The following is a 19,825-nucleotide window of genomic DNA, read 5'->3' as shown; positions in this document are numbered from 1 at the left end:
TGTTTCCTTTTGTGTCTGCTTTGCACTCATGGAAGCCGTCGGATCGCTTATGTGAAACTGTTTTACTTTTCATTTTCAGTTTATGTGGCAAGAAAAGTCTGGTTAGGAGTTTACAACGCTAATAGCTTAACCCGAGCAAACACGAGACCCACTGCTTCGCAAATGCTTGTTATTAATGGGTTTGCTACCTATCCTCCCTTCTCCGTTTCTGCATTTGCATTCCTGAAGTCTAAAACTTCTTTGTATTAGGTGAATTGTATTGTTTAGTTTCATACAGTTTTCATTGTATTATGCAAAACTATTCGTGGCTGACTGGGGAGTTGTTCTGACAAAGACTTATCGTAAATATGTCTGTACAGTATGATTATTAGAATGCTTCATGGGTATCCCATCAGATCTTTCTGTAAACACCATCTTATTTGAGCTAATTTCTTTAGAACTGTTAAACGTGCCACGTAGGCGTATTTTAAAACTAGCATTGGGAAAGCCAATAGGTCTCTTCTGTGCATGAGATATTGGTTTTGCCATTATGTTTTAGCCATGTTGTACACCAGTATGGCTGTATGCAGCATGGCTGAAAGTTAGTGGGGCAAATGAGAGTGGTGTGGAGTAGGGTGGGATGGCATGGAGTGGTGTTGAGTGACATGGGATGGAGTTAAGTAGACCTTCATGGAGTATTTTGTAGAGAGGAGTGTCATAGGGTGGAAGGGTGTAGAGTGAAGTTGAGTGGCGTAGAGTGCAGTAGTGGAGTAGAGTGGAGCAGTGTCAGCCAATAGAGTGGAGTGACCTGGGATAGAGAGAGTTGCATAGAGCATCGTAGAGTGGAGTAGTGTTGCAGAGTGGAGTACAGTGTCAGAGTAGTGTAGAGTTTAATGGAGGAGAGTGTCATAGAATGGAGTATTGTGGAGTAGAGTGGCATAGAGTTAAGTACAGTGGTGCAGAGTTGATTGCAGTGGTGTAGAGTACCATGGTGTTGAGTAAAGTTGTGTAGAGTGCAGTGGCATAGAGTAGATTGTTTCAGAGTAGAGCGAAGTGGCATGGAGTGATTCAGGGTAGAGTGGAATGGTGCACGGTAAAGTGGCATAGAGTACAGTGGCGTAGAGTGGTGTGGCGTGCAGTGGTGCAGAACAGATTAGAGTGATGTGGAGTGATGCAGAGTATAGTGACATAGGGTGCAGTAAAGTGGTGCAGAGTACAGTGGTGTAGAATAGGGTGGCGTATAGTGCAGTGACATAGAGCGTAATGATGTTGCTAGCATACAGTGGTGCAGAGTGGCGTTGAGTTGAACGGCACAGTGTGCAGTCTTGCAGACTAGAGTGGCACCAAGTACAGTGGGGTAGTGAGCCGTTGTGTACAGTGTGGAGAGTAGATTGGAGTGGCATAGCATGCAGTGGCATAGAGTGTAGAGCAGGGGCGTGTTGTGCAGAGTAATTGGCATATATAGTGCATTGGTTTTGAGCAAAGTGGTGTTTAGTGCATTGGCTGGTTTAGAGTAGAGTGGGCCAACATAATGCAGCTGCGTAGAGTTCATTGGCAGGGAATGCAGAGTAGACTGTCGTAGAGTGCAATGGTTTATAGTAGATTGGCATAGAGTGCATTGTGTTCGAGTAATGTGCAGTGGCACAGAGTAGAGTGCCACTGAGTGCAGTGGCATAAAGTAGATTGTTTTACCGTAGAGTGCAGTGGTGCACGGTAGAGTAGAGTGGCATAGAGCACTGGTGTAGAGTTGAGTGGTACAGAGTAGAGTGCATTGACGCAGAGTAGAGTGCAGTTGCGCAAAGTAGAGTGCCATAGAGTAGAATGGTGTATAGTAGAGTGGTGTAGAGTACAGAGGCCTAGAATGAAGTGGCATTGAGTGGAATATGCATGACGTGGTAACACCACTGCTATTAGACAACACATCTTCAATTGAAATGACCATTACATTTGCACAGACAGTTTACTGATAAAAGAGAACAAATGATAATGTGTGGAAGTCTAACCAGGCCCCAGCACCAGTGTCCTTTCCCTAAACTGTACCTTAGTCTCCACAATTGGCACAACCCTGGCACTCAGGTAAGCCCCTTGTAACTGGTACCCTTGGTACCAAGGGCCCTGATGCCAGGGAAGGTCTCGAAGGGCTGCAGCATGACTTATGCCACCCTAGGGACCCCTCACTCAGCACATGCACACTGCTTCACAGCTTGTGTGTGCTGGTGGGGAGAAAATGACTAAGTCGACATGGCACTCCCCTCAGAGTGCCTTGCCAACCCCACACTGCCTGTGGCATAGGTAAGTCACCCCTCTAGCATGCCTTACAGCCCTAAGGCAGGGTGCACTATACCACAGGTGAGGGCATATGTGCATGAGCAGTATTCCCCTACAGTGTCTAAGCAAAACCTTAGACATTGTAAGTGCAGGGTAGCCATATGAGTATATGGTCTGGGACTTTGTCAAACACGAACTCCACAGTTCCATAATGGCTACACTGAAAACTGGGAAGTTTGGTATCAAACTTCTCAGCACAATAAATGCACACTGATGCCAGTGTGCAATTTATTGTAAAATACACCCAGAGGGCATCTTAGAGATGCCCCCTGCATACCTACCCGACTTCTAGTGTAGGCTGACCAGTTCCTGCCAGCCTGCCACACACTAGACATGTTGCTGGCCACATGGGGAAGAGGGACTTTGTCACTCTGTGGCCAGGAACAAAGCCTCTACTGGGTGGAGGTGCTTCTCACCTCCTCCTGCAGGTATTGTAACACCTGGCGGTGAGCCTCAAAGGCTCACCCCTTTTGTTACAGCGCCCCAGGGCATCCCAGCTAGTGGAGATGCCCGCCCCTCCGGTCACTGCCCCCACTTTTGCCAGCAAGGCTGGAGGAGATAATGAGAGAAACCAGGAGGAGTCACCCACCAGTCAGGACAGCCCCGAAGGTGTCCTGAGGTGACCCCTGCCTTGAGAAATCCTCCATCTTGAGCTTGGAGGATTCCCCCAATAGGATTAGGGATGTGCCCCCCTCCCCACAGTGTGGAGGCACAAAGAGGGTGTAACCACCCTCAAGGACAGTAGCCATTGGCTACTGCCCTCCCAGACCTAAACACACCCCTAAATTCAGTATTTAGGGGCTCCCCAGATCCGAGGAAATCAGATTCCTGCAACCTGAAGAAAGAAGGACTGCTGACCTGCAAGCCTGCAGAGAAGGGGGAAGATGACAACTGATTTAGCCCCAGCCCTACCGGCCTGTCTCCAACTTCGAAAACCTGCTCCAGCAACGCATCCGACAGGGACCAGCGACCTCTGAAGCCTCAGAGGACTGCCCTGGACTACAGGGCCAAGAAACTCTCATCAACAGTGGCCCTGTTCAAAACCAGCTACTTCTTTGCAACAAAGAAGCAACTTCCAAGGACTTCATGTTTCCTGCCGGAAGCGTGAGACTCTTCACTCTGCATTTGACGCCCCCGGCTCGACCTGCAGAAAACCAGCACCTCAGGGAGGACTTCCTGGCGACTGCGAGCCCGTGAGTAACCAGAGACGACCCCCCTGAGCCCCCACAGCGACACCTGCAGAGAGAATCCAGAGGCTCCCCCTGACCGCGACTGCCTGTAACAAGGGACCCGACGCCTGGAACCAACACTGCACCCGCAGCCCCCAGGACCTGAAGGAACAAAACGTCTACGCAGGAGTGACCCCCAGGCGACCCTCTGCCTTGCTCAGGTGTTGGCTGTCCCGAGAAGCCCCCCCTGTGCCTGCCAGCACTGCTAGAGAGCTAAGAAAACCCAACGCCTGCTTTGCACACTACACCCAGCCGCCCCTGTGCCTGTGCCGGTGAGGGTGTGTTCCGTGTGCCTACTTGTGTCCCCCCCCCCCCCAGTGCTTTACAAAAACCTCCTGGTCTGCCCCCCCGAGGACGCAGGTACTTACCTGCTGGCAGACTGGAACCGGAGCACCCCTGTTCTCCATAGGCGCCTATGTGTTTTGGGTACCTCTGTGACCTCTGCACCTGACCGGCCCTGAGCTGCTGGTGTGGTAACTTTGGGGTTGCCTTGAACCCCCAACAGGGGGCTGCCTATGCCCCAGGACTGAGACTTGTAAGTGTTTTACTTACCTCCTAATCTAACCTTTACTTACCACCCCCAGAAACTGTTGATTTTTGCACTGTGTCCACTTTAAAAATAGCTTATTGCCATTTTTACAAAGACTGTACATCAGTGGTTCCCAACCTTTTGTCTTCTGTGGACCCCCACTTTATCATTACTGGAACCTGTGGACCCCCACTGAATCATTATGGGAATCTGGGGACCTGCCACTGACTCATTATTAAAAGCTGTGGACCTAATCTTTTAATATTATTTAATTTTGTAGGCCATCGCGGACCCCCGGAAGAGGCTTCGCGGACCCCCAGGGGTCCCCGGACCACAGGTTGGGAACCACTGCTGTACATGATATTGTTTTCATTCAAAGTTCCTAATGTATCTAAGTGAAGCACCTTACATTTAAAGTGTTTGATGTAAATCTTGAACCTGTGGTTCTTAAAATAAACTAAGAAAATATATTTTTCAATATAAAAGCCCATTGGCCTGGAGTAAGTCTTTGAGTGTGTGTTCCTCATTTATCACCTGTGTGTGTACAACAAATGCTTAACACTACCCTCTGATAAGCCTACTGCTCGACCACACTATCACAAAATAGAGCATTAGAATTATCTACTTTTGCCACTATCTTACCTCTAAGGGGAACCCTTGGACTCTGTGCACGCTATTTCTTACTTTGAAATAGTATATACAGAGCCAACTTCCTACAACAACCTTCAAGCATTCTACCAGTAATCAGCATGATCAATTCACATAAATCCTCATACTTTGAAGTCAGAGAAAGAAAGGAAACACCAAGCCCACTGAAAGACTGCCTGGTATTTGATCTTTGTCTTTAAATGCACAGCCAATGTGAACATGATTTAAATGCCTTTTTACAGAAATTCAGTACTGGTGGAAGAATACAGTAGAAAGGGTTTGGGCAAGGTAAAAGGCAATCTCAAGCTGGACAGCCTAAAACAAACTGAGCCAGTTAATAGAAATCGAGCAAATGTGAGTTGCAAACCACAGTGGTAAGCAATGGGTGGTATTCATTCCCAAAGTAGCTTTCCGAATGTCCCAAAGATGTCGCTGTCTGGTAGGCTTCGACCAAAAAATGGGTTACGGCCACTCACCTGCTGAGATAAGACACCTTCCTTTTAACTAATGTTGGTCACCCATCCTTGTTACTCCCCTCTCTGCAATTAATGCCCTCAAGTAACTGATCTAAACTAATTTAATCAATGTTTTGGTTTACTTTCAGGCCACTTGTGTTGCAGTATGTGAGCAGTGAACTGTCTTGTTACTGTTGCAGGCATTTCTCTTGAGCAGTTGTTTGAAGAAGATGTTATCAGAAGAGCTCTTGAAACAGACTAAAAGCAATTTAGAGATGGTGAGTGTTTTGTTTTTGAAGCACACTTGTGAGCTATTTGTGTCTTCTTTTCAAGTATTGTCTGAATGCAAAGCTTCTCATTTAGCCATCTGCTATTGTATTAAAAATTAACTCCTGCTTGTTTATCTGCTTTCTTTGTACTCAGCAGATGAGACAAAGCATGAGAGACCTTTGGGTATGTAGTACTGTGGGTGCACATACCCTATTTGCAGTCTGATTGGTCATGTTCCCTGTGCTGTTGAAAATGAGCAGACCTTGCAGTATGGCAGCTAGGAAAATGTCAAGTAACCAGTCGCAGCTCACTGAGGTTTCAAGGGGTGCGGCAGGGCACAGTGAGAGGGGCTGGTAGATTTAATAGTATAACTACTGTGTGAAAAAAAAAAAAACGGACCTATGTGCTGCCGCTCCTCCGTCCCGTCAGCAGGCAGAGGCTCCCAGCCTGCCTTGTGGCCAATCCTGATGCTGCTTAGAGCAGCGTTAGGATTGGATGGAGCGCCCAGCAAGGGCACTCCCAGGCAGACTAGGGGCCTGTGCCTTTTCTCTCCAGCCTGGCAACACAGTGCTGCTGCAAACAACTTGAATCACATTCTTCAAGTCTTACTCTTTATGCCTGAGACTTGTGCAGTCTGGGCAGGAACTAATATGACCGCAAGATACTCAGTGGCGTAATGAAATTAGAGAGGTCCCTCCTGCACAGAACATGGAGGGGGGCCCCCTCTGGACTCAGTCAGGCCAGGTGCTGGGCTCAATGCCCCTCCTGCACCACGGGGGCTGCAGCGTTGTTTGTTAAGCCCCTGAAGATGCTGTGCCTGCAAGCGGCTCTACAAGGGGGTGAGCTCCCCATCGCAAGCACTCTAACCGCTGCAGGGCTGAGTGCTATGCTGTGAGTACATCTTAAGAGCCTGGGCCTCGTTTTCAGGTGTGAGCTCCTGCTACAGCAGTGCTTAATTTGTGCTTGTTGTTTCCGGTGCTGAGCACCGGCACTTATTTTTGAGGGCCGGTGCTTATTCTTCTGCGCCAAGCAATTGCTGCGAGCAAAAGACACATATGGGAAAGACGGAGGAAGAGAAAAACGAAAAAGCGTCACAATGGGAGAAAGCAGAAAGCTGCAAAAGTGAGCTGAAGAGGGAGGGAGTGGCTTTTAATGGATTGAAGAGGCCCGAGATGGCTTCAGGATTACGCTGTCTCAGTATTCCGTGTTCCCACATTTAATTGCAGAAGCTGCTGGTTTAAGGGGAGGGCTTTGAGCACCGGCACATTTTTATTTACAAATTAAGCAATGTTCTACAGTGTTGTGCCTGTATGCGTGGAGGTCATTAAAGGTTGGGCTAATCCTTCCATTACCCGTCACTGCCGTGCCCATCTGACCCAAAGCAAAATGGAGCTGTGAGAGCATCTCCTAAACTCTGCTGCACTTCCTGCCCGAAGCACTCTGAAGACCTTGTAAATCTGGTCGGTCCCTCAGGAAAGAGCCTGATGTGTCATGTGCTGTATGTGCCCAATTCCCATCATCGTTGCCTGATGCAAATAACTATATGGCTGGTATTGATCATAATGTCTGGGTTTACTGATATTCTTTACTATTTGATTCTAACTCTGTTTATAATTGTCCAAGTACACAATAATCCCTGTGTTAGATGTATCCTTCCTGGGGCCACTAACCTTGTATTGCCTCAGATCAACACTGCTCCTGCAGTCTGGCACAGTACTTGTCATTGCTTCCTAAGGCCAATGCTGCTCATCAACCTCTAGTGTGTAGTGTGCTCTCAGGCAGTAATAAACATTAATGAACAGCTTTGTTCTCAGACATGATGAGCCGTACTTGGCACAGAATGCAATTAGCCGTACTGGCCACATGCAGTATTGAGAGCTGGTGGTCTCAGAACGAAACGATATTTTTTTTATCAAGACCTATTTTCAGTACTGGCCAGAGCCAGTACAAGTCATTACATACGCTGAGCGATACTGCCCACCATGTCGAGGATCAATACAGCTTCTTGTTGACTGGAACTGTTAATGTTTATTACTGCTCTGCAGTCCGGGTTCATATTGCCCATAGTGTATTGGATCAACACCGTTCATTAGTTTCAAGTTTAAATTTATTTGCATAGGTAATATAAACCATTGCTTACAAATACAATGCTAGCACTTCTTGTAATTTTATCGTCTGAACATTCAGCTAAAACCCCATTGAACACCTACCACTTAGTACATATTAAAAAGGTACAAATCGATTGCCCAATGTTCGTTATTTTTTTATGCAATGAAGATGATCAGTTTTTCACATTTATTACAGAAAGAGACATATGTGTTTTTTTTTGGAAATCTACTTAGAGACCACTTCATTCTAATTTGTTAAATGTATGCTCTCTTTGGCAGTTTTTTCTTGCTTCGGTTGATGTCTGTTTCTATGATGTCACTCCTGGAGATGTCCCTTTTGGTGTCATCATTGGTGCCGAAGATCATTAAGTCACTTCCTGCAGTTACATCACCTATGCAAATTAGTACTACTGACTATTTAAACGGTTGCTTAGTTCTCTAGCTGTCACAAAGAGAACACAGTTTGAATGCCGTACCCCTCCCCAAATTGAGTAAATCTATGTGTTCTTATTTGGCTGCCAGTGCCCATGATAATGGTACCCATTTGGCTGCTCCTCCTGAGCTCCCATTGCTATTTTTAAAAGCTTTGTATCGTGTTGGTTTGTTCTCTTTTTTTTGCGACGCAGTATTTTTAATCTTACACATTGTGACCTTTTCACGCATTGCCTGGTTCGACTTGGCTTTCATAATAGCCAATTGAGGGGAGGGAACTGTGTGGCTGCCCCACTTCCAGTGACTGCTCCTTGCACATGATGCAAGTCAGTCGGCTAGATTCGCTCTCTCCTCTTGGAGAACACCTATAAAATTACATGAGTGCGGGGACGTGCTGTTGGGATGCCAGAGGTAAGCCCGTCTGCGCTTGGATTGCACCTTGCGCCAGAATCTCCGGCCCTCACTTCTGAGTAAGACTCACAACATAGTCTGTTCGGGAGAGCAGCTCTTAAACTGGCTAAATTGCAGTGAGTCACTGCAATGTCCCACACCTATCGACTTCGACAAACAGTATTATAATGATAACAGCAGCTGCCCCTCTTGTGGCTTTATGGGGAGTATATCCACTGCCCCCTTCAGTAATTCAAACAAACAGGTCCTGACAAGACCAATTATATGGGGTTGTTGCTTAATGCCAGGTCCTTGATTGAAAGTAAATTTGAGGTTCCCAAATCATTTCAACTCGTTATCCTGACTGGGTACTGGTTTACTGAAACCTGGGCAAGGAGTTATCTTGTCCCAACGTGGTGGATGCTATACCACCAGGCTTCAGTCATCAGACATGATAGGACAGGCAGGAGGTGGGGGGTTGATTATTATTTATAAAAATAACTATACATGCCACATTGAGCCCTGTCAGAGCTTGACTTCTTATAAAGCGATGCTCTTCTCCATATATATTTTGTCCACTAGTTCGTCTGCTGTGATACTAACCTACAAACCGCCCGGACCGAGGTCCTCTTCTATATTGGAATTTGCTCACTTGAATCTTACCTAGGTAAACATTACATCACGATCCTGGGTGATTTTAACTTCCGTTTGGAAGATAACATGTACAAAGACTCCTGGGCGTGTAAGGATATGATGAAATGCTGTGTTTTGTCAGAGCTACTCGGTGGTGCCCTGGAGTTTATAGGAGCATCAGCCATTCCTCCTTTTCCTGTGCAGTATGTGTATGGTTTAAGTATTAATGGAGGAGGGATAAGGAGAAGTACCTCTATCCCCTTCTTTTGTGTTGTGTGTTTATCACAGATAGTCAGTGCCCCTACACACATAGCAAGCCGCACATAGGATGGCACCTTCTCCAGTGATACTTGTCTTAAGGTTCTTGAGACAATACCACTAATTTGGCGAACCACTATGCAGTACCCTTCCGTCTCTCTGGGCCTTATATCGAAGAGGGACCTACCTGCCATGACAAAATATTTAAAAGAAACTGGAAAGGGCTCTCGGAAGAAACCATATCTCAGGCTTTGAACAATTGCACTTGGACTGACCACGAGGATGTGAAACAAGCAGCAGAATTATTTTCCTGGCTCACCTCAGCCGTTGATACTGTTGTCTCTATCAAGGAAACCTAGAGGCAGAGGAAGCTGCCAACTTCCCCATGGTTTACAGAGAAGCTTAGACTTTTAAGACAGGCCTGTCTGTGCCCAGAACGTGTCTGGTGAAAATGCTATGACTCGCAGGAATAAGCTCTGAGAGAATATAAAATAGCCATTCAGGAAGAGAAAGTTCTCTTCTGTGCCAACAAAGTGGAGTCGGCCAACTCTTTGAGGGAATCTTTTCAACTTATCAGTGTGCTCTCCCCCTCCCCCTGTACACTCTAGTATAGAAGGATCTCAAGATTTTTGCAACTGCCTGGCAAGTTTCTTTCAAACCAAGCTTCTTTACATTTATAAGGAGCTTTTCTCCCTTAATGCAGAATCTCTAACTCCCATCTGAGGGAATTCTCAAGTTGAGCGCCGGCAGAGACTGTCGCAACGATAGAGGAACCGAGAATAGCACTGACTGCGTTTACCTATCTCACACCTGAGCAAACGAAGCTTCATCTCCTCAGTATGAAGTCCGCTTCTCCCTTTGAATCTTGCCCGCCCAAGAGTCTGCAGATGGCAGTTAAGACCAGTGCTCTGCACCTCACAGTAACTTCTAATAAAGCCATCAGCTTAGGATGTTACCCACTGGAGTGGAAAAAGAGCTGCTGTTAAGCCACTTCTTTAAAAAAAAAAAAAAAAAAACTAACTTGGACCCTGCTGACTTAAAAAGTTACTGCCACATTTCTCTGCTGCCCTCTTTGACTAAAATCTTGGATAAGCACCTGAACTCACTGTTGATGGCATATCTGGAACAACATGAACTGTTGTCTCACAGTTTGGGTTCAGAAGTAACCATGGGACTGAAGCTGCATTGGTCCCAGCAGCTGACAACATTCGAGCCATGGTTGACACAGGCAGGCCGTGGCACTGTACGTAGCCTTTAGTACCATCTCCCCCACCATGCTTGGCTGTACGCTCCGGGAATTTGGTATTACGGACTCTGCATTAAAGTTCCTAACGTCCTTTCTTAGGGATAGGTTGCTGGTGGTAATTGTGAGCCAATTCAGTTCTGAGTTCATCACGTTGCCATGTGGGGTTCCTCAGGGCTCCCCTTTGAACCCTACACTTTTCAACCTATGTGTTTCCACACTGGCCAAGCTGATAGACAGTCTTTTGGACTACCGGCTCTCTGGTGTGCAACCGATATGTAAATAGTTGTCAGTTACCAAAGACACGGAGGCCATCTCTTACAACTTCAAACATTACGTGCAGGAAGTACCATCTGGTTAGGACAAAACTACCTTAAACTTAATGGAGCTTCTCCCTGGGACCTAACTGGGCCCACTTGGCTTCCAACTGTTTCTCATCAGCCTCTTGGCTGGCAGTCTCATTTGTGCTGAATAAGAACCTCAGACCATTAGCTTTGAAAAAACAGAGTTAAGTGCCACTCCAATAAGTCCCATTTACTGGGTGATTATTATTATTTTTTTTTTTTTTTGGGGGGTGGGGGGGACTAACTTTCATTTATTCCCCCCTTGCTTACAACTTGTGCCAGAGGATGGTGAATGCTGTCGAGAGTGGTTTATGCACCACAAGTTAGTGAGACTAAAGGCTGCTCTTGGTGTCTGCTCAAGAGTGAATGTCCCAGCTCTGATATGGGCTAGACCGTACAGGGGAGCACGGGTAGGTCTATTATTTGTCTGCATGAAACTGAGAGATGGAGCTGAAGTACCGAAGTTGTCGTGCACATACCGGCAGCTTTAGAGCACATTTCTACCTGTGGTGATGGTAAATGAGAGATGTGAAGCTACCCTAAAGAAACCGCGCGTTTGGCTGCTTTACGTTAAAAGTTTAGACTGTATGTTAGCCTGAGTACATGTCCAGTTCTCCCCTGAGACCTTCTTAAGTAGAAAAATTTGTATAATCAATTTGCTACCTATATAAAAAAAAATGACAAGCCTATTTTCCAGCACACTGTCTGCTGGAAATTTGAAACCTTTATTGTAATATTGTAAGCTTAAAAACAGAACTTGAAGCAAAAAAAAAATGTTGTGGTTTTTCATTAATCATTCACAGCGGCTGTTATTACCTGTCCCACTGTCCCCGGTTATCCATAATCACGTATGATAGAAGAGCCCACTCTGGGCCTGCTATAGGAAGATGTTGGTCTTTTTCTTCCTGCATTGTTTGTTTCTAAATTTCCCACAAAACAGTATCTCTGAGGACAAAGGAATAGGGAAACATGATTTGTCTAAGATCAGTTTGGTCAAGTACAAGTACCAGGATTGATTGCAATGCCGGTCACTTTGTTTCAAAGCCCAAAACTGTCCCACTAGACTCTGTTTTAATGAGCAGAGATGAGACGGAGTGCTGCTTCCTTCAGGTGATTTCTCCTGATTGTTGAGTTCCAATCAGCTGTTGCTCTGCACAATCTAACAGCACGTAGCCTGATTCCAAGTCGTTCTCATCTTTGCAAATAAAAAATCACAAATGGGGCAGAGGAAAACCCGCAGAACCTATTTGCCTAAGAGGAAACTGGTAATACGGAAGGTTGGAATAATAAGCCATATCGTTTTCAACGTTCCCACTAAAGCATTACTGGGGCGGGGGGGGGGTTTCCATGTCGTGTCCAACATACTTCTCTGAATTGTGGTCTTGCCCAGGTTTGCTATACAGTGTTTATTACCAACATATTTTGGTAAAGTGGTAATGCCAAGACTAGATGTCTGGCCTCGCAGGACCATGGATAATCTTACCCAGATCCCATGTAGGTGTGTAAGTGCCTGCACACCACAGTGAATCCCTCCTTTTGTTGCAGGACCGGTCATGTTATTTTATGGCACCCACTATCTCAATGGAGTCTGTTTCCAAGTGTTTCCAGTGTGTATGTAGACAAGGGAATAAAGACCTCTAAAGCCCTTTTTAAGTGTGGTCTTTGAGACTGTTTTAGCTTTCTCGAAAGACTTTTGCTTTACCCTAAAAATAATACATGGTTGGAAGGCTTCATCTATTGTTCTGATAGATTGTCATTCATATTGAGCTCCCCCTCTACTACAGCTCGCAGCACGAGACAGTGCGTCTGCCCACATTACCTATTGGCTCCCTTCAGTCCGAGTGTCTATAGAGTCTGTGTACATTGTTCTCATCCACCTGGAAATTGTTCTATTCTCTTCAGTTGCAAAACCCGCTCAAAGTATGCTTATTTCATTTATTAATGTTAAATATCGGGTATTCCCCAGCGCTTCTTTTTAAAGTTTGTTAGAAAGTGGATAAGTTATATTGTAAAATTGCAGCTGCCCACAGTTTGAGTGCTTGGTTACCTGGTGATGTATTCATGTTTCCTTCATAAATAATAATAAAATGCACGGCACCACTGATTGCTAACAAATGAGCTACATCAATTTGTGGCAAATGAGTGCAATTATAAATACAAAAATGATCTACTGTACTAGCTTCCCAAAGCTAGACCCACTAGCCTTGCTAATGCGTGCTCTCTCTTTGAGCAGCAGGTGTTTACTGAGCAGTGACTGTAGCTAATGAGGTTTCCATTTGGTGTCACAATGCTTAAAGTACTATTTCGTTTCCACTGGATGACCACATTACTCCCTTAGCACACTGCGGTGTACAGGTATTGGAACTGAGATACAAAGACCATAAAAATTGAATGCCAAAATCTGGTTATATCTTGGTCTTTTAAAGTGGTCTGGTTTAGAATTTGGTGGCATGAAAAGAAGCCACAAAAATGCCATCTGTGACCTAAAGTTCACCCCTTCTCAAATAATCTCCCCCTGACGGGACCGCTTGTGCCAAGTGTCTTGTTGCTGGTAATAATGGAAACTTGTCTACCTTTAAATGAAGATTCAGTGGGTTTGGGACCTGCTTTTTGTCATCAGGAAAGTTATCACCTTCTGAATTGGCTACAAAGCAGATGCCAAACGGCGCCGTTGTCCTACTCTGGTTTGGAAATGGGAATCTCTGCCTCGCTGAGCAACTAGGTGAGCCTGGGCCTCCTGCCTCTGATACAGAGAATGGGATCCACATATCGCTGTACAAGCCTAAATTAGGTAAGGGGCAGACCTCTGAGCAATTAATAAATGTTACATTTGCTTCTAAAATGAACGTTCTAGTTGTCACAAGAGTGAGTTTAAAATGTTGATTAAAAATACTCTCATTGTCCAGTTTTGTTTTTCTCTTCATATCGTGATCAAAGCATGATGTTTGTTTTTAAAACCACAATTGCAATTCATCACCAGTTAAATTCATCTTGATGGCAGGCAATGTAGTTATTTATTTACCTCGGACTGGTGCTGTTCATAAGGGACAACTAGTAATTTGACCCATGCAAATTTGCATTGACCCTAAAAAGGCATGTCCACAGATGTAAAGAGGCTGCTTGTCCTGTGTACTTTCAGCCACTTATGACTTTCCAGCAGTCAAAAACAGTTTGTATAGTGTTATTTTTAAGACCATACTTGCAAAGATAACGCGATGGTACAGGCCCTATAACACAACATTTGTTGCCCATTGACTTTGGAACTATGCATATTCCAGAAGGTGACATCAAAACTGCTGTTCAAGCCCTAGTACCTTTTCATCAGGATGATGGTAATGCCCTCCACCAGACTCCACACTGGCATTCCTAAAAGGTATCCAAAATGCGTCAGCATGTCTTACCCTGGAACTGAAGAAATATTATCATATTGCCCCATCCTGATGCCAGCCCACACCATCTACAAAACCAGCTGCATCATTTACAAAGCCATCACGACCAGCATCGCCAATTCATTTGCAGATAAGCTCACCATTTCTGGTAGTTCTCAGCAGATCGACAACCAGGAATCCACTAGACCAGATTCAGAAATGTAATCAAAGAAAAAACAAAGTAGCAGGACTTTTCAATCCATGCATCTTGGATCTGGAACAACCACCCTTTATCCATCAGGATCGTCCCAACACTGCTCCAGTTTAGGAAGGATTTGAAGAGTACCCTCTTTAAAGAAAACTACTTCACAGTTCATTAACCACCCTCACTGAAAACTACTTCTATCACTTGTTGGCTTTATGCTTTGGCTAGGCTCCCTCTATATAAATACCATACACTACATGCATCCCATAAATGAAATTATTATTTAAGTTTCCTGTTGAGAGGGAAATGGTAGTAAACGAAATGTATAATGATCATCCACAGATGTATCTAGAGTAAAATCTGTACCAATCTTGCTTTTATTTTGGAATATATGTAGAATATAATAACTCTCAACCAAAAAAAGTTGGCCATTTCCCAAACAACTCTCATGTATCATTTTCTTTCTCACTTTTTAATTTTCTGCAAACAAGTAGTGCATGTGACTTGATGTAATTTTTTCTTTTACACCTATTGTGCTCAGGGAAACCTAGGGGGAACGTATGCTTGTGCTGGCAGTAGCAGGATGGGTAGTGCCAGTGTGGCAGTGATCAGTACCCTCCTTAGAAAAACTTTCAGCTGTGGCACTTATTTATTTGTATTTATTGTTTGACAGACTAAGCATTTGTAGTCACATTGCATAACTAAGCACAAAAGCCAACGCTAACTAGAATTCAAGTACGGTGGAGCAGGTGTCCAGCAGTTTGTCATAAAGAATACATGAAGTAGAAGGCTTTGGGTTTGGTGATGCAGGGCATGTTTGATATTATGGTGTCTTAACAGCCTTCCATTGGAAGCTTCATATTGCTGAAGCAAATCCTTTTTGTGCCTGTGGTATTTTCAGCCTGCTTCCGGGTAGGCACCCTCCTTCTGGAATAGAAAATACTGTAGCGCCAAACCAGAATTTTAAACGCAACTCAACAGTACGGAAAATAAAACTTCCACGTCCGGACAGGTAGCCAGACTTTTTATAGTTGATACATTTCCGATGGCTGTTCTACAGGAATAATGTGCTTTTCTGATTTATTTTGTAGATCACAGTGAATTGGAAGCAGGGATCCTGATGTTGTCTGACTGAAATCTGGCTTGTTAACCTGCTATTCTTTCTCTTTTTCAGCAGATTGAAGATCCAGAATTTTCCAAAGTGACGAGGACATCAAGCAAATTGCAGCAAATGGTCAGTATGAGGATTGGTACAGGTGGTCTGGGGTTATAATACAAATACGGGTTTCTTTGTTTGGCGTGCATAGGATTTTGTGGTACTGTTGCAAACCTAATCATGTATGTTAAAATATTTTCTTAAGAAAACTGCTGGGTCTGTTTCTGCTAGCATTATTGCACACACTTGTCCTCATATTAAAAAATATTTAAACACAAAATACTGCCACTAAAATATTTATGATCACCTGATAATAGTGCTCACCTCCACAGAAATCACAAACATTAAAAAAAAAAACAAAAAAAAAAAAACGACCTCCCCCTCCTTCTCTTCATCTCCCTTCCCTTGTAAAACATACCGATCCCTGATGGGTTGGCAGCAGATCCCCACCCTCTCACTGTTATTTGTTCCTCACAAAAGCTTTGTATTTGCCCTTCGCTAGACGCGATGCCCAACAAACCTCTCTGTGGACATGCATCAGAGTAGATTTTTTTTTTTTTTTTTTTAACACCATTCAGAAAACAGTTCTACAAGAAGGAATTGGTCAGGACTTTAACAAACAAATCATTGTCCTAGCTCAACTTAGAAGCATTACTGCTCCAACACTGCATCTTTCATTGGTTAACCTGCTTGTATTATGCCGCATCAGTCTGTGAATCATTGTTAGAGATGTCAAGACACCAAATACAAGCTGCATTTAGTTAAAACAGTCCTATTTAACACCTATCCATCTCATTGTATGACCCATGTTATAGCCAGTGAAGGGGGGAGTCCAGTGTTCTACTGGATGTTTGGTGGAAAGGAATCCGTCAGAGTTTTGCTCTTTGGAAATAAATACTTAGAAAACACAGCTGTACAATCAAATTAATTTGAAAACTAAAGATAACAACTTTCTTGCTTCTTTTACACCTGATAGCTATTTTTTCTCATTACTCCAGGCTGCAGGGCTCAGAGGCAGGCCAGTGTGAAGCTACTCTTGAATATGGCTGACATTTCTAGCAAGGTCAAGCAATCTCTGGAACCTATGGGACAAAGAAAACATTGACTTATGACCTCATGCCAAGTGCATTAATTTGCAGCTGAATCATTTTCCACATACTGTCTCATTTATAGGACCTTTATTACAAAACCTTTGAAGTACTCTGAGAAGTGATTGGTATTACGAGTCTCATTACTTTGGCGAGGTATCTGTGCACAGTCAAGTTCAGCCACACCACACACAAAGCACCAATAAAACAGGAATTACCACCTCCCCCCCTCCCCCCCCCCCCGGTACTTCAAACAACACTTGGATATCATCACAGCCTCAGGAAATCTGGTTGTCGTCAGAATTATTAGAACTTACATCTATGTCAACTAGGAAAATGTTACCTCATTGACCGTTGAATTGTCAGCATCTCTCTGATAACCAAAGCCCCCTGTGAAGTCTTACCATTAACAACGATGTTACCCACATCCATGTTAATCAGCACCTATTTGTCAACAGACAAATAGGCATCAGCCTAGTCAACGAGGCAAGCACTGTGATTAAGAGATACACAGATATCAAAAGTCTTTTTCAATGTCTACAGACCAGCAACCACTTTCCTGACAACATAAAAACATTAGCTACCGTTTCTCAGCTTTACAACACCTTACTCCTAATTTAAGATAATTGTTCAGGTCCAAGGGCCTATTATTCTGCCACAGAAGTTGCCAGAAACGTAATGCTCCAGCTGTCTGGATTTCACAGTAGACTGCCTGAAGTTTAGGATGCAGGCTTTTCATGATCGTATCACACACCCCAGACTGCAAGATTTACAGCTTGCCTTTCTGCTGATAAGAGCTATGGAAAGTTAAACGACCTCCCCTGTGTTCCTGCACCTGGAAGGGTGGAGCGACCCACTTTAAGACCTTCATTCAATTAAGTCCTGGGGATGGGAGCGAAGAAGAGGAACACTTGGAAGAATCAATCCAGCATCATTTGAAGCCAAACCTCATCAAAGAAGGGAATATGTGAGCGAGAGGCAATACTGTGTTGTTCAATATGAGGGAACCTGAGACACCATCCTTAGTGAGCCTGCTGTGGAAGATGGGGGAAGTTTACATAGTCTTATGGAGAATATGTCCCAAAAATCGAATTGGCCATAATGGTGAGATACCAGACGGGTTTCTTGATTGCAAGACTCTGAGGGATTAAGTTTAGTCCTAATATGAGCTGCGCCTCGGTCATTGGGTAGGAGAGAGGCATAGCTACTCGTGCACACTGACCTTTGATTCAGGAAGATGTGCTTCTTCCCGGAAGGCCTGAACACACCCTCCAGGAGCAGTGGCAGGATCCCAACGTGAAGTTATTCTTAACCCGAGCTGAATGCGAGCCCATATACTTAACCAAAGTACTCCATATCCCAGTTTCATCCAGGAGAATCTGGTAGTATCAATATGAAACGTGTAAGGTACACACTGAAAAGCAGAAAACAAAACAAGTGCCTATCTGCTATAGGGCTCAAACTGGTAAACTTAAACCAGCAAAACCCTCTTTGTACTTGTGAGATGGAAAATCAACTTCAGCTTTTTCCACCAGATTCCCCGATGTTCAGCAATAAGCCCATAGGCAATAAGGAGTCACAATAACTTAGGAAATACTGCACAGGAGAAACAGCAAAGCCATACTGTTAGCCCTTCATGGAATGCAAGTGCAACTTGTTCACTGTTAGCAGAAGAGCAAGTGTGTTCTGAATCGGAACCCCAATCAATAGCGTTCAATTAAGTAATCGTACCAATCTGCCTCACCTGTCTACCAGCTCAAGTTTAACCAGATACCATGGTCAGCAAACAACAAGCAATTCAATGAATTCAAAACAAATATGGGAGGGGTGGAGAGTATTTCTTCATTGAAGCTGAAAAGTGAACAGATGGAAAAGATAGCAGAGAAAGATCCCAACATAAATCCTACACACTCCTATCCACTGTTTGTTAAAGAAGACATAGTTTTCCTTTAGTTTTACAGATTAACATAATAGCAGAGGAAAGCCCCAAATAAATCTTGCAGACACTTATCCACTGTTTCTTATAACATAGGCCCTCATTACAGCCCTGGCGGTCGGTGATAACGTGGCGGTAATACCGCCAAATTATGACCATGGCGATGAGAACTCCGATAGAGAGCCACTTTACCACACCGACCGCCAGGGCGGAAACAACAGACACCACGGCAGTAGCCGCCTACAGCCAGGCAGAAACCAATGTTCCGCCCACCATATTAAGACACACAAATCTGCCACCTTTTCCGGGGAGGTACCAACGACATCAAAAGCCTGGCGGAAACAGAGCTCAGAAGTGAAAGGGCTCACCATTGGAGACACAGGGAACAACCACGCCGCCACAGAACCCAAACTTCAGATATTCCTGATGATATTCTATGTCTTGCTCCACCATGGACACCAACGACGGCGAAGACACCACAGTGAGTACAGCTGCCTAGCACACAGGGGTGGGAGGGAGGAAAAAGAGAGTGACACACACGCAACACCCCCAACACTATACACACAATCAGATGCAGTAATAAAACATATTTACCCCGTACCCCTCATGAATGATGCAAGGACTACACGAATGTGATAGTAATAATATAAATAAAGTAGAAATACGAAAATTAAATCAAATGGTATATACAGATATCTACAGTTCAAGGGACACTGCCCAGTCCTCATTGTGCGTGGGCCACAGGGCCAAAGGCCAAAGTCCAAGGCCCCACTTGTCACCTGCAGCAACATGGAGAGAATACTGCAGGGGCATCAGTTGGAAAATAGGCAGGCACCTCAGGGGGACGGGGAATGTGGGGGCACCTCAGCCAGCAGATGGAACAACACCACTGGTCCTGGAGGGGAAAACATGCCCTGTTCTTGGTCCTGGGGAGTGCAAGGCCACAGTCTCTCAAGTGGGTGAATACCCCCCTGGTTCTGGAGGGGGCATTGTGCCCTGTGCTTCTGTTCCTAGGGAGTGCAAGGTCACAGTCTCTCAGGTGGGTGTCATACCCACAGGATTTGCAGGGGGAAGGCCGCACAGCAGCCCATGGAGGCAGGATTACAAACCGTCTGCTGGCGGTGACGGCTGCTCAGTGGTGGTGGTGGTGGTGGTGGTGGTGGTGCTGCTGGTGGTGGTGGTAGGCTCCAGCCCATCCCCTGCAGCCTCGGACAGCTGCACAACCA

At 44.9% G+C, this 19,825-nt stretch overlaps 1 protein-coding gene across 5 annotated transcripts in view; it reads left to right on the top strand.

The window, feature by feature from the left end:
* SNX31 (sorting nexin 31) overlaps positions 1-19,825 on the top strand; it is a 254,818-nt gene that overhangs the window by 216,127 nt on the left and 18,866 nt on the right. For 2 of the 5 annotated variants that reach the window (XM_069220562.1, XM_069220558.1), the window contains exons 12-13: positions 5,369-5,446; positions 15,594-15,653. In XM_069220562.1, coding sequence (XP_069076663.1) covers positions 5,369-5,446; positions 15,594-15,653 — 138 coding nt within the window. Of the gene's footprint in view, positions 1-5,368; positions 5,447-15,593; positions 15,654-16,573; positions 16,785-19,825 lie in introns of those variants that run through there. The other 3 variants (XM_069220561.1, XM_069220560.1, XM_069220559.1) reach the window with 3 other exon arrangements.

The sequence above is a fragment of the Pleurodeles waltl genome, chromosome 2_2 (assembly GCF_031143425.1).
Source record: "Pleurodeles waltl isolate 20211129_DDA chromosome 2_2, aPleWal1.hap1.20221129, whole genome shotgun sequence".
In the NCBI taxonomy this organism is placed as follows: Eukaryota; Metazoa; Chordata; class Amphibia; order Caudata; family Salamandridae; genus Pleurodeles; species Pleurodeles waltl.
Note: the sequence above shows the minus strand (reverse complement) of the source record. Positions and strands in the feature narration are given on the sequence as shown.